General features: G+C 39.7%; 2 protein-coding genes across 2 annotated transcripts; both read right to left on the reverse strand.

Moving 5' to 3' along the window:
• Nucleotides 1-1,623: 1,623 nt before the first annotated feature.
• Nucleotides 1,624-4,556, reverse strand: LOC306902105 (CCN family member 3-like). Its single transcript, XM_079470412.1, has 5 exons — nucleotides 4,440-4,556; nucleotides 4,139-4,367; nucleotides 3,615-3,869; nucleotides 3,326-3,540; nucleotides 1,624-3,110 (listed from the first exon to the last, which is right to left on the reverse strand). Exons 1-5 carry the CDS (start codon nucleotides 4,476-4,478, stop codon nucleotides 2,814-2,816), a joined length of 1,035 nt encoding a protein of 344 aa, XP_079326538.1. The 5' UTR covers nucleotides 4,479-4,556; the 3' UTR covers nucleotides 1,624-2,813.
• Nucleotides 4,557-9,860: 5,304 nt separating this feature from the next.
• Nucleotides 9,861-15,661, reverse strand: mal2 (mal, T cell differentiation protein 2). The gene is made up of 4 exons (XM_079470408.1): nucleotides 15,100-15,661; nucleotides 14,419-14,589; nucleotides 13,059-13,232; nucleotides 9,861-11,338 (listed from the first exon to the last, which is right to left on the reverse strand). The coding sequence occupies exons 1-4, from the start codon at nucleotides 15,208-15,210 to the stop codon at nucleotides 11,267-11,269; spliced, it is 528 nt and encodes a 175-aa protein (XP_079326534.1). The 5' UTR covers nucleotides 15,211-15,661; the 3' UTR covers nucleotides 9,861-11,266.
• Between the last annotated feature and the right edge of the window lie 76 nt (nucleotides 15,662-15,737).

Below are 15,737 nucleotides of genomic sequence, written 5' to 3' on the forward strand. Positions count from 1 at the left end.
CACCTGAAGGAAATTAATGTGATTGTCTTTGTTTAAAAGCTTTTCTGTCACGAACGGATCAGGATGGTGAGACATGAGGACCCATGTCCAGACAGCGGTTAAGGGTTAACAGACATTTATTAAGACAAAACAAAAACCCACAAGGGGTAAAATAACAAGGAACAAAACATGACGGGAAAACAGGAACACTGACTAACTACACTAGACAGGACTTATACTAAGACAACAAGAAACAGACAACCACAGGGACACAGGACATGGAGACACGGGGCACAGGGACACAGGGCACAGGGACACAGGGACACAGGAAACAGGACACAGGACACAGGACACAGGGCACAGGGCACAAGGACACAGGACACAGGGCACAGGACACAGGGCACAGGGACACAGGACACAGGGCACAAGGACACAGGACACAGGGCACAGGGCACAGGACACAGGGACACAGGACACAGGACACAGGGCACAGGGACACATGGCACAGGGACACATGGCACAGGGACACATGACACAGGGCACATGGCACAGGACACAGGACACAGGGCACAGGGACACAGGGCACAGGGCACAGGGACACATGGCACAGGGACACATGGCACAGGGACACATGACACAGGGCACAGGACACAGGGCACAGGGCACAAGGACACAGGACACAGGGACACAGGGCACAGGACACAGGGACACAGGACACAGGGCACAGGGACACATGGCACAGGGACACATGGCACAGGGACACATGACACAGGGCACATGGCACAGGACACAGGGCACAGGGACACAGGGCACAGGGACACAGGGCACAGGGACACAGGGACACAGGGCACAGGGACACAGGGCACAGGGACACAGGACACAGGGACACAGGTCACAGGACAGAGACGAGAGGCTAGGAACAGAGACGAGACCGGAGAGAGCACAGAAAACCATAAGGGCCAAAAATGCCTCTCTCCACATTAAACACGAGGTTCTGTCATGATCCTGACACTAAATCAAGGACACATGACACAGGGCACATGGCACAGGACACAGGGACACAGGTCACAGGACAGAGACGAGAGGCTAGGAACAGAGACGAGACCGGAGAGAGCACAGCAAACCATAAGGGCCAAAAATGCCTCACTCCACATTAAACACGAGGTTCTGTCATGATCCTGACACTAAATCAAGGAAACATGACACGATGAGGCAGGACCAAGACACTTTTCCAGGTCAGCGTCTTTCCTCCTCAGAGCAGCAATTTCCTGCTCCACTCGGTCCACTCGGTAAAAGACAGATGTGCGACAAGTTAGTATGTTTTGGGGAAACAGTCGTGATTAGCTCTTTAGTTTCTCATCAAACTATGGTAGGTAACCAGCGAGTTATGATGGAACCAGATGGTTGTTGGAGAAACGCACCCTTGGGCGTTAACAGAATTTGTGCTAACAGAATTTGTTAGTTAGTTTCGGTTGTTTTACAGGAAATGGCGCCGACTGGTGGTTACATGGCAGCGTACAGGTTACTTTCAGGATGTGATAGTATTGTTCATCATGAATTTATGATTCAACAACGTGTACTGTAGACAGGCCTCAGATGAAGCCGTGCAGGAAATCTACCACAATAAAACTACTGAAATACTTTGGTTTGAAGAAGCTTTATTCATGACTGCAGTGGTGTAAAGTATCGGAATAAATGTACTTGGTTACTGTACTTAAGTATCTTTTTGGCTACTTTGTATTTGTACTGAGTATTACATGTACTCTTTACTCCACTACATTTGTCCAGTGCAAAAAGGATTTGACTTTTGTAATTGTTTACTTAACATTGTTTTATTTATCCGGTTTTCTTTTGTAGAATACTGAAGTACCTTTCAAATCAGATACTCTAAAACATTTACTCGAGTCGTTTAGGAATTGACTTGCAGTGAAAATGACTCCATTACAAGTTACAAGTCAAGGTATCAGTCTGGATTTCGGGTGCTCTTTACACCTCTGCATGACTGCCATGTTTCAGCTTTGTTTGTATTCACAACTTCCTCAATAAACTCAATGTTGTTTGGAGGTTTCCCTCATGCGATTGTTTTGGTTTTGTGCATTTTCCAAAACAGCACAAAAGTGAAAAGAGTCTTGTACAAATGTTTTTGTACTTTATTTTAGTTTTTGAATATTTTTTATTAAAAAAATACAACTTTATTGGGAAATACATACAGGATGCAACACATACAAGGTTAAGAGTGATTATAACTATGACTTATATGTGCTATTTGAAGGTGCGTTATTTATTAGCTGTTTACACATACAGTATATGTATATAAATTAAACGCCGTTAAACGCTAGGTATCAAAGTCGCCTTGGCTCTTGAAAAAAGATCTTTACATATAAAGAAAGAATAGTCTTTATTACTGGGAAGACATAGAGAATTCCCTTCAACTATGTGACTGACCAAACAAACACACAAGACGCGCTGCTCTCTTCAGCACACAAGGGCATGGGAGAGGTCACCTTTAAACAAACCTTCCAGGAGACAAATTCATGTGACATTGGTGGAAGGTTTTTTGAATGGCTGATCTAAGATCAGCTTACAAAGCTAGGAAGCGTCGGGCGAAGGCGGTTTGACTGAGATCAATGTGCAAATAAGCTAGTTCTAACAAGATCAAGACTCTTCGTGCGGCGGATGCCACCTTATTTGGACGTTTAAATAATTTTAAGCCTTCTTGTAGGAGAAACATTTCATACCCAGACCCTCTGCAAAAATCTCTAGTCCTAAGAAGCATAAGTGCACATACAGTATGTATTTCACAGACTGCTTCATATTTGGTTATATTCCCGCTCTCACAGTTGGAGGCCCCTGTGACCAGTGCTGGCAGGAGGCTGGTAGATGACGTTGTCTCGTGGGCAGTGGTGATGACATACACAGGTGTTAATGAACATCATGGGTCTCCTGATGATCTTGTTCTCGGGGCACTGGAACTCCACCTGAGCTGTCTTTGTGCTGTGAGGGGTGCAGCACCGGCCGTCACTGCACAGCCCGCAAAACCGAGGTCTGTAGACCTGGACACTGGTGCAATTCTTAAAGGAGAAGTGAGTGACTTTGGTGCTTCTCTTTGTTCTTACACACCGGCCTTCCTCCTGTAGAGAAAATAACAACATTAAATAAAACACTGAATTTATATGCATCTCATTCATATATTTCTCCCCAAAATAAACAAAAAACATATATTTTGTTGCAGAAAATGGTTTTGTTTAGGACTCCTACATTACTTTCAAGACGATCATACAGTTCAACCCTTCATGTTCCTCACAAATAAAGAAAGTGTATTGGATGAATCGAGATGCTGACGTACTGTTGTGGTTTTCTGCTCGCTCAGGTTTTCACAGGGCCTTATCATACAAAGTCTGCTCTGCTTGGTCATATCACAGCGCGGATTCTTATTGGTCACTCGGGTGGACATTCCCATGCCACAGGTTTTGGAGCAGGCGCTCCATTCTGTGGTCTGCTCGATACAATTTACACTGGAGTCCCACTGGTCAAAGCCCACCGTCTCTTCCTGCCTGTAAGCTGGTGAGAATGAAATGAAAGTGTAACTTGCAGTTACATTTGTAATTCCCCTTGAGAGGTTTTGCGCTACTCACCTGCCATCGCAAACCCGCCGAGTGCGCTGATCTCACCCTCAGCCTTACACACCCACTTCTCACAGCACTCGCCAGGAACTTGGATCCTCCGTGGAAAGGGGCAGTCGGGTCCCGGAAGCATCACGTCCAGGTTACAGCGTGGCACACAACCAATCTGACCATCCCTACACATGCACTGGTATTTGCAGCTCGGAAAGAATGTTTCTCCATTTTGATAAACGGCGCCATTCAATCGACAAACATCTCCCTCATGAGCTGTTTGGAAAGACACAGAAAAGCTGCTCTATTAATGATGCAAAATGTGAAATACTGTAGTTTTCAACTGTAGTATTTGCCTTTATATAATTATGTATCACCACCTAGTCTATTTAACCATTTACATCTTCTCTATAAAAAAACATATTCTCTTTAATTTATTCAACCAATTATCTTTATAAACATTCAGCCTAGCCACATATATTCTAGCACTGGTAAAACACTAAGTTTTCGTTTTCACAGTCACGAAAGGGCAGAGAAACACTAACCTACACATACACCTGTCCTCTTGCGTACACTACGGGCGTAATCGCACCGGAGTCCTTTCTGCGTGTCGCAAGGGTTCCTTTCCGAGCAGAGCTCACCACGGTGCCGTGCGCACACTAGACAACAGGCGCAGTCATCGAGAACGAGGCGCGCACCGGGAGCGCACGGCGGAGGATCCGGACAGCTGCAGCGCGCAGGGCACTGCGCCCTCACCAATACGCACAGCGTCACCTAACAAGTGTATTACATTTGTACACTAATGTGCAATTGATGTCTTATGCCATTAAGAATAATGTTTCATACCTGTGCGTAAAAGTAGATAGCAAGTGCTTTTTCCAGCATGTTGTTTGTTATCCTCTTCCTTGAATGTTTTTTTTTATCCTTTTAAAATGTCCTGTTTTCTTTCAGATCTTAAGTAATACGTATTTCGTTTTGTGAAGGTATTTATACAGGTCGTGGTCGGGGCAAAGGGGGAGGAAAAAGAGATGCACACTATTCCGGTGCTGTCTAGAATCTCAGGCTGCTGATTGGACAATGAACTTCACTGTCACATTCTACAAATCCCAAACATATCTGGCTATTAAGCACCAATTCTGCTGCAGGTGTTATTACAAGGATTACATTTTTTCCAATATACCTTCAGGTTTCCATTTACTTTCATGTGAAAAACATATATTTTTGCAACAGTACGTGCTTATGAATGCACTTTTCATCCAATAGGAATGGGTGAAAAAGCTTAAAAGGGTAGTTTACTCCAAAAATGAAACTTATTTAATCATTTCTTCAGCCTGATGTCATTCTAAACCTGTTTGAGCTTTGTTTTTCCTCTGCAGAACACTTAAAGAAGATATTTTGAAGAATGTAAATATATTGTCTGTTAAAATAGCTTGCTGTTCACGGGTCACGTATACCGTATACTGTACAGTATGTGAAGTAAATAATTGTGGTTTGTTAGACTCTACGATTTGATAGCTGAGAAAACTAAGAAACAAAATCTGATTTATGCATTTGACATGAGAGCAGAACTCATGAATGTGCCAGGAGAAATCAGCTCCGAGCTCTGACTGTTGGTCATGTTCAATAACACATTCAATGTGGATTACATTGTTTATCACAGAAAGTTTAATTTTCTTTCTTCGTGACATATCTTCATTCCATTCGTTCTTCTGCAAGTCTCTTGCATTTAGCACTAAAACACTGACCTTCTCGAATCATAAAACTGTTATGCGTGTCTAATTTAGGCTTCATTTGCTGCCAGGGGAGCAAAGAAGGTGTAGAATGCCCTATAAATTGGTTGTGTGTGAATAGGCTTTCTGCCCAAGACATGATTTATTGCTGGTCAAATAGTTTTACACTGGAACTTGAACAATGTGAGATGCTGCTTTACTTTGTTTGCAGACTAGATCTGCGAACCTCCAGATTGGCAGCAGGTGGACTGTATGGTATAGTCCATTGGCCATTACTAACCCCCGCTTTGGTCAATGGATACCCGAGGCACGTGGAGTATGACTAAAATGATCAGCACATTATTCAAACTGTTTCAGAATTTCATGCTTCGGATAGCATGTCTCTACACATGATCATGGATGTGGTTTTATAATCTTCTTGACATTTGCATTATAATGTCAATGCATTATATAACATGCATGACATAGACCATTTTCCAAGACAACAAAACAGAATTAAAATATCAAATGAACGTCTGTGAGAAATGAACATGAAGTTCTTCTGGATCAGTCATTTGCATCCTGCAAAATGGTCTACAGGTTGAATTTTGTACTGTGTAGAGCTCAGAAAAAGTTGACGTGTACATCTATGCATTTGGAAAATTTCATTCAGGTGCAACTTAAAGAATGAGTTCAAGTTACAGTATAAGTTCCATTATAATGTGCCTGTGTGATCTGGAAATAAAACCTAAAAGTTGTTGTTGTTACAGGTGCAAGTACAGACTCATGCAGGTGAATAATCTGCACTTGTGATAGAAATATGGGGGTCTTTGGAAGGCCTCCCTCATTCTTGTCCTGCACAGCAATCTACAAAGATGACAACTGCGTCCACAGTTTCCATTCAAGCATCAGCCTTCAAAATGTTTGTTTTTCACATTTATCATATGAAAAACAGTGAGGTTGGAGAGGAAGTCTACTTACGCACATTTATGCGACCTGTGAAGTATCTGTGGTGTTATATTGAATCTGGTAGACCTGGCACAGCTAACACTGGGTGTCCATCTTTGAGATGTCAGCATTGGATCCAGTTCAGACAGCAGTTCACCTCCTCTAATGCACTGCCAATAAAGGACGGTGCATACATAGAATACTGCACATTGCAAAAGTTGGGACTGATTCATTTGTTATCCCTGAGTTGCTGTTATATAATTTCTTTAGTTTATGTGAAGGTTGTTTAAAGTTAAAATTATTTTTAATAAGTAGTCACGATCTCTATTTATATAATTCAAAGTGTTGTTTCTCAATGATTTGAACAGGTGCATTGGACCAACTCACTTACATCAATGTGAGAAAATAAACATACAGTTCAGTTGAGCTCAGCTCAAGTTACATTATTTGTTATGGGAAAGACTCTCATAATGTATAACTACACTGTATAACAACTTTCATTCATATATCGTTTGTTTCACAATTACATAATTTAATGGTCAGCTTCAAATAGTAACATTTTTTATTATGATTTGGATTCATACATTTTTTACTTGTTTCTCACAATAGCGAACATCTATTACTGATATATTAAGTGTGCTTAAATACAGATTTTCCAAGGTATTCCTTGTCTATTAATAAAAATACTCACGTTCTGTTACACACTCATAAAAATAAACAATCCATGCTACCAATGATAAAGCCCCGAAGACTGATGGAGAACCTTGAGAAATGAACCACCTAACTGTGTTCTTTAGAGTTAAAGGTTGTTGTATTATTGATTTCTCGGCTCGACATACTGTATTGATTTCTCTTGGGTTCTTCAATGTACAAGTAAAACAATTGTTCTCAGTCCTACAGAATAAGCTATTTTTAGACTTTAAACAAGCATGCTGAAAATAACTCAACTGCTTGGTTAATGTCATGATTTCAAATATGCCAGGAATTTGGATTATCGTTACTGGTCGTATATTCAATTCCTTTCCTCATGGCCAGATGTATTTTATAAGCCTTTTTGAGTCATTGCATATTTATTTGGGGTTTAAAGGTTGTTTTTAGAGCTGCTTGTGGCATAGCCCCTTTGAACTGTTCTAGTTCTAGTTTTTCTCTTCGGCACTGATCGAGCCTGTATGGTACATTCTTTAAAATTCTGAAATGAAATAAACAAGATGTGAAGCAAAAGTAACATATGTTTTACCTCTTGCATTTACCTCCCAGATATTCTGTATATTTGTATTCACAAACATCTGTGTGACACCATAAATGAATCACCGCAGAGTCGTTGTATCACTTTCTTGTTTCAAGTTCTTGTTTTGGAACTCCAGATTGTGAAAGTGAGACTACACGTGCCTTTACAGTGACTGTCTTTACAGTGGATGACCTGATAGAACAAGCTTCACGGATAAAATCGTTCTGAGACCTCCTGATGTTGAGAGGTGCTTCTCGAAAGGCAGCACACATTATGACTTGTAGAGGAAGGAGAAGTCTGTGCAGGAAGGAGAATTTAAAGATGAGAGGCTACATATTCCTAAAACTTTACATTTTCCTTAATGCTCAAAAGAACAAGGGGAATTTATGAGGAGATGACCATTTTATGCATGCTACTGTACATCAGTGCTCTAAAAACGATTCCTGTCTAATTGTTTCATCGTATTGAAACCTTTATGTAAACGAATTAATATTGCAGGTTATTCACAAATCAAGTTGTCTCTTTAGACAAGGGAGACAAAGTGAAGATCAATGTTATGTTGTGTACTGGAGCACACTTTCTGTATTGTAACTGGATTGCGAGGTGGAGCCATGCTGAATGCATGCAAATAGAAACATTAGAAAGTGGAAAGCACTTGTCAGTTGGAAGCGCATGCCTTGCTTTGTGCACTCTCTTGTAGAATGGCTGCCCTTCATCTTCAAAGAGAGAGGGGTGTACTGCTATTTAAACTACATTCGCCTCCAACCAGATCTAGTTCTGCCTCTGCCAAGTGGAATTTGAAGTGTGTAGTTTGAATTGCAACAGCACATTCCATCTTAATTCCAGCATTTTCTTAGCAGAATGTTACACGTCTTTACTGAAACTTTCACTAGTGACAGATGTCGATTTTGTTTGATGGAAAAGATTAAACCCACCCATGAATTTTCCATGTACCTTTGTACATCAGTCTTGATATTTAGCACGTGTGCGTTACCAGCACGGTCTTTTTCTGAAGGCTCAATGATAAGGGTACAGTAGCTCCATTTATTATATTTCAAGCAGTTTCATAATACATGTGTGAAACGGTTTGTCTGATCATAAGATGGGTATTGATACGGACATACACCACAAGTGAAATGTCACATATGCTCATTCTTTATTTTTACTATGTTTACTTTTTTGTGATCCCACAATCACGAAGTAGCCAAAGAGCATGCCAGAGCACTAGATGTTCCCTCATCCAACTTTACAAGGCAAATCCTCTGAAATCCCCAACAGTATTTAAGGAGTTTCCATGTATTCAGGACACTTGTTGGCTGCTTTTCATGCGATCTAAATATATACAAAAATACACGCAAAACTTCTCAAACAGCAGGTGTTTATTTTAGCCTTTTTTTAGCCTTAACAGTTAAATTGCCCGAACAGGCAAGCGACGGTTACGTTAACACTTCTGTGGGTTGTTCACATTGGCCATCGAGCACTCCTTATTGTCGAGCCCTGCATTGCATACGCAACGGTCGTGTTTAAAAGAACCCGTGAATGTCACCTTTCTGAAGGTCTACTTTTTTATGGATCTATTTTTTTGTCTCTTTGTAGACGTAGCTTCTTGACCTTGCAAAGGCATCTCTTTGTATTTGAGCAGGCCAAACATGTGCTGTGACGCACCCGGCTCATATGTTGGTCTTGGATAATGGTAGTTAAAAGGTCAGAAGCTGTTACGTTAGCCGAACGTAACATCAACCTCGATTGTCCATAGAAAGTTACACCAGAACAATGAAAATAGCCACAGAAACGCATTTTACTCTGGAAACAAATCTGGAACATTGACCTCACAGAGGAAAAGCCCAGAAATGTTCCCCACACTGTGGTTTTTGAGGATCGCAGTACATTCAAATTTAGTGTTTACCAACTTTCCATTTTGGAAAGAATGGAGGAGTTTGTAGGAAGAGCTTTTAGATTTATTGTGACTGCTGAGGCCAGAATAGCCACAGAGGTTCTTGGCAAATCTGAAAAGATTTGTGAAAGCAAACAAGACAGTGATCAAGTCTTTGTTTTGGAGGAGCTTCCACGTGGGAATAGAATGCTTAAAGCGAAAACCAATTACTGTCAAAATCCATAATAATATTTCTGCCTAATCTCAATCATATTATCGGTACATATTATTGTTTGAATATTCATTTTTGGTATAGCTAAGATTGAATGGTTTGCTTTTGTTTCCACAGATGCCAGAGTTTGAAGACCTGCCAGATGCCTCATAACTGTTCCTCTCTGCTGTTCAGGCCCGGGTGGACGGACAAAAACATCTCCACGCGCTGCCAGAAAACATTCCGTATCAGATCAAGCCTGCTTATTGAGGAACAACCATCATAACAAGAACACTTTGGTTGATAAAAAAACTTTATTGATCTCCAGAAGACACGAATCTCAGAAATTCCACCTTGCTCTAACATTCTTCACAACCATCAATGTTTCACATAACATTTCTCTTTTTAAGATGAAAAGATATGTGGGGGAAGATTTATAGTTTACTAGATTAGGTTGCTGTTTTCAGTTACTTATTTACCTTTAGGCGTTGTGTAGAAGTTTTTCCTTTGGAAATATGAATTTAATTTATTTGGAAATTTTATTTTGGAAATTGTATCTGGACATTGAAAACGGGTTTCCATTTTATCTAAGATAAACGGATTCTCAGTTTTCGACGATTAGGAAATCTAACCTGTTGCACAGTTGAAACCTCACACTTAGGAACATCGTGCCAAATAATCCTTTGCTGTCTAAAATTGCACTTCATCTGTCAAAGAAGATTCCGGTTTTAAGGAAAATGGGACAAAGAGACCAAAGAGGTTGAAGAAGCCGACGTGTCAAATCCGACATCACATTGTCAGGGTTAAAGGTTTTACTTACATGGAAAAAGACGAATAAGATAACAAAGAAGCGTCTTAAAACATACAGTATATTTAGCAACTTACAGTTAATACAAAGTGAAACCATTCAATTCCAGATTCCAGTTTATTATTCATTTAATCACTAATAAATGTAATGGATTTAATTATAACATTACTGTTGTTTGGCATTTTGCACTCAGCCACAGAGTAAACCCAAGACATAATAAACAAAAGCAGTCAATAATGTCGATGGCAATGAGCATGGCAAAGAAATCTACTGCATGCATTCCAGCGCTTGTAATCCATGCACCAATAGTCCCTCTAGTGGTCAATACACATCACTTCCATAAATGATAGCACAGCTGTCTCAAGATTATGTGTAAACTAAGAATACCCTGTAACATTTGAATGAAAATGTCATCACACAGACTAGGAAAAACGTTTATGGTTTATTAAAGCTATACATCATGATTTCACTATGTATAAACGCAAGACAACAAGTCGGTTAGAAATCACATTTGAAATATAATATTAAATATATATTATGCACGATACATACACACTTATGCATCTTACAATATTTGCATTTACAGTTTAAAAAAACGTAGCCTGGGTCTTATTGTCTTTAAGATTATATTAAACAGATATTTACGAAAACAAATGTAAAATTGAAATATTTGTTTAAATATCCATTATGTCATACTTGTCCAAAGTTCCCCAATAGAAATGAAAAACGTAATGTTTTTTAAATGACATCAATGTGACTTAAGACCCTGGGGACATTGTGGTAAACCAGTGAAGTGACATAACCTCAAGCAATGCCCATAACAGTACAGCTGACGTTTAATAACGTTTAATAACACCCATGTTATGTGACGGCTCACATATGCACCAGTTTGGTTTTCACTTCCTCCACCTCTTGAAGCCCATGAACATGCTGCAGCCGTAACAAATAGTCACTATAAAAGCAAATATCTGTGGAGAAAGAAACAACAGCATTATTTTAAACACCATCTAGAATATTTTCCCATACGTGTGATAAGTGCAGTTGGTCCTCGTCTGTCGTGCGACCAGTTGCAAGTTTAAAGAACGCAAACAGAAATGAGATCCTAGAGATATGAATAACATTTGAAAATCAGATTACTTTAACGATTTTATTTTGTCTATCTTTCAGCTGTTGCGCATTTTATAATAATATAATAATAATAATATAAATCACAATCTTCTTAATTTCCTTGTTCAGAAAACAAACTAGCTGCCGTGACGTTGGTTTTTCTCAAAGAAATGAAAGGTACACCGGTATGGGCAAATGATAAAAAACATTTCATTTGGGGAGAATGGTAAAACGTTATTATATTATATTATGGACCTTTTACACTGGTTTTACAAGAAAAACCATAACCCGTTGCTTATTGTTTAAACAACATCATTACAACGGATATTTGACCAAATGACCATTTATCCTGTCAATTAAAACCTGAGGATATATGATGCTTATTGGTTGCTTGGAAATGAACATAAACAATGGTGACTAATTTCAGGAAGGACACATTAAGCTTTCTTTGAAATGAATAGGAGGCATTAAATAGGAGTGTTTCATCCGTTTACAAAACAAAAGCCAACATCTCAAAACCTTCATGAGAAACCTGAGAGACGTCTATCACTTGTCCGTTTAGTCATTAACACCCAACTTACTCACCTGCAGAAATAAGTCTTTCTACAACACTTAAAGGTTTCGATAAAAGCAAAGTTGTCCTGCTAAGTTTCAGTGCCAGGCGTGCTCGTATCTCAGGGTGTGCGGGTTTTCCCTGTACACACAATAGCTTGCAAACCAACGCCTTCTGTCATTCATAACATGCCGTTACGTGAAATAATATCACTGAACATCTGCAAACACTCCTCAACATTGAAAGTTTGCCAACAAATAAACACCACAAAGGCTCTTTTGAAGTGTTCATGTTATGTACTGTACATAACATTGTGAAATCACAGATGAGGATCTAAAGGGATGTTTGTTTAAACAGATGATACTCTGAAAGTAAAAAATACATTTCTCTGCATGTTTTCATGCATCTGTGCGCAGTTAAAAAGACTTCAATGACCTCTCTGAATTAAAGGATAAGTTCACTCAAGAAGAAAGTCTTTCATCGTATACCTATCCTCATGTCATTTCTAGCCTGTATGGTTTTTTCCTTCATCTGCAGAACACGACAGAAAATATTTTGAAGTTGTTCACCAACAAAACATCGACTATCATTGTATGGAACCACAACGACATTTCTCAGAATATCTTCTTTTGTGTTCCACAGAAGAAAATGTCATATACAGGTTTTAAATGACATGAGGATGAATAAATGATTACAGAATTTTTATTTTTGGGTGAATTATTCCTTTAACATACTGTAGGCCTACTTGTAGTGCCCGTCTGCCTTTATTTCAATTGAAACAACAAACATTACAGTTTAAACTCATTGAAAACAACTCTTGCTATATGCATTGCAGACCACAAGTGACCTTTTTGTGATCATCCATTTATGTATATATAATCGTTAAGATGAATTATGCCCTTATTTTCATACAAAATGATCATGAGATGAAAAAAAAAAACCTTGCTTATTACATTTGCGCGTTCAGATGTGTAGTTGATCCATGATCAACAGTGAAGAAGAAAGAGAAGACGGCTTCAGGCACTCACCGCTGCAGCGACATTAATATTGTACTCTCGATAATTCAGAAATGTGATGATATTGCCAGGGGGTCTGCGTATGCAGGCTGTGCCGTTTATATATGCGCCGGCAGACGAAACTGTAGCCTCCAGCAAAAAGGCACCAAAATAACACACCAAAGCGATGAAGTGGTAGAACATATCCTGTGAGCAATGAAACAGATGTTAAAGTTTACAAGTGTGATAAGTGAAAGAGAAATTGCAAATAATTATGCAAAAGGTTGTCACAGAGATTAAACCCAAGTATCTAGTGACATGAAATAAATGGATGGTGTAAAAGCATGTACAGTATCTTAGATGAAAACATCACTGCACGGTTTATTAGCTGCAGCTATGAAACAATGTTGACAGATTGTTTATATGTAAATGTGGTCGACCATGAACATTAATCACGGTTGTAGACTAGACATTAGTCAACACTGTGGTGCTGAGAACTGGCAGTGCTCATTCTGTGACACCCACATCTTTTGTAATGGAGTGCTGATGCCCGAGGCCTGACTTTTTCACAGTGCGTGCGATAACAGAGTTATTTGCCTTTGCTTTGGTTGTTGTGTAACTTTATTTTTATTTCAAATCTGTGTGCTGTGATATTTTCCTAGGAACACTAAATGATCATTTCAGAAGTCTCGTCATACTCATAGCGTTCCATCGGCAAAATGTCGCATTACCAAGACAACGACTGACGCGTTTGTTTTGCATTCCAAGGAGCTCTGTTATCAACCTCGTAGTGAAAAATGAAACCACGCCGTACCGGCTGGGCTGGATGAACCCGTAATGAAAGGGTTAAGCAACAAGAGTGCTTTCGGTGAAAACGCGGGTATTACGACTCACGTGCTGCATCTCTTGTAGAACCTTCTAATAGCTTTTTGTAAGAAAAAGCTCTCAAAATGCATTTCTATATTAAGACACATGCCAAAAATCAATGGCTTTACCGCTCGATTGACGTCAAAGGTGCCGCACCATGTCAAGGAGCCATTTTTATTGAAATTTTGAAGGAAATATAGTGTATACAAGTTGATTTTTGGCGCGTCTTGTGCACCCATCACGGAAAGAACTGTTTATGTATAATAAAAAATGATTCAAGATAAATCCCTCCATTATGCTAATAAAATAGCATACAGACTTGAAATGACAAGTAAATATTAACAGAAATGTAACTGTGAGTGAACAATCCCTTTAAGGAAGGAAAGTATGTACTACCACTGTGACCTTGAGCCAGCTGTTTGACCCCAAACTGTACCCAGAGGACAGTCACTAGAAATAGCGTCATGTTAAATGTATGATTTAGGCTTCCTGAACGTTGTGGATATGTAAACAAACGCATACTCACTACAAAATTCCAGTCGGTGTTAATTCTGTCAGCCAGGCCCAGTATAAAGAGGGCGAGGTATGTGGATGAGCAAATGAACATGGTTAAGGACACAAACATCGGCCATCCCTGCAACAACGGTATGGACACGTTCGTCGATGCTATTAAAATCCATACCAAGCCTCCAAACACCTACAAGATCAGAATCAGAAAGAGCTTTACTGCAAAGTGTGCTTACACACGAGTCAATGTTCTTGGTTAGTGAGACGTCCAGTACACAGACACACACAAATATACACAAGCATTACATTCATAAACAAAAAGCATTAAGATAATATGAATATCAGATATAGGCTACATCGCACGCGGTGGAAAGGCTTTGGAAATGGGTTGCGACCTACAGCCAACAGTTTGCTTTCTGGATTCATATGTTTGACTTAACCCGAATACTGATTTGTGTATTTATATAGCTATTTACATTCACAAACATGTCGTGTAGTATTACTGTTTTCTCCACGACTCATCACAACAGCAAACAACATTATATATGCCTTCCAGTTTCTGACATAGGCCTATTAAACGCATCTCATCTTTAGACGTCCAGTACGGTACGGTGATCCGTATAATTGCTCACAGGAAACAATGGATTACCTGTTAAGGACACAGCACGATGAAGACATGCAACTGCAAACAAACACTTACAATCTCCAAACAGATCAGAGCTCCAGAGTAAGTCCTCAGTATTCCCAGTCCAAGCGGCAGAGAGACGGTAGGCGCCGGAAAGGTCGCGGCCGGGTTCGGTGCGTCCGCCATCCTCTCTCACTTTCACAGGCACGGCCGAACAAAGCAGTACCCACAGGACGATCCCTCTGGAGTCATGTGTCGGGAACAGGTCTGACAGGTGCACGGCCCCTCCCATTATCTCTCTCAGAGCTGCCGAAGCCCAGGGTTGTATGTACCGTGAATGTCACAGACTTTATATATCCCTGCTGGATAAAACAATACATACAAAACCATACATATACTAGGCCTTTCGTTAAAACCATTACAACATTTCTTTACCACAGATATCTATTATTGTTTAGGTCTTATCACGGTAGGTATAATACACTACGTGGAGCATAGACCCACAGAATTGAACATAAATTATCATTTCATTTGAAACCAATAGGCTAACAATTCCCATTACAACCATTAAATCCATCACAATTTGGGTATTTCCAACAACTTCCATACTTCTTTTCTTTATTGCCTTTAGAGTAATAGAACACTTTCAACGTTGTGGTTAATGATTATAGAAGTTTAGGGTTCAACAGACTTGAGTAAATATTATGTTAAGG

Source organism: Barbatula barbatula, assembly GCF_947034865.1.
Source record: "Barbatula barbatula genome assembly, chromosome: 12".
Taxonomy (NCBI): Eukaryota; Metazoa; Chordata; class Actinopteri; order Cypriniformes; family Nemacheilidae; genus Barbatula; species Barbatula barbatula.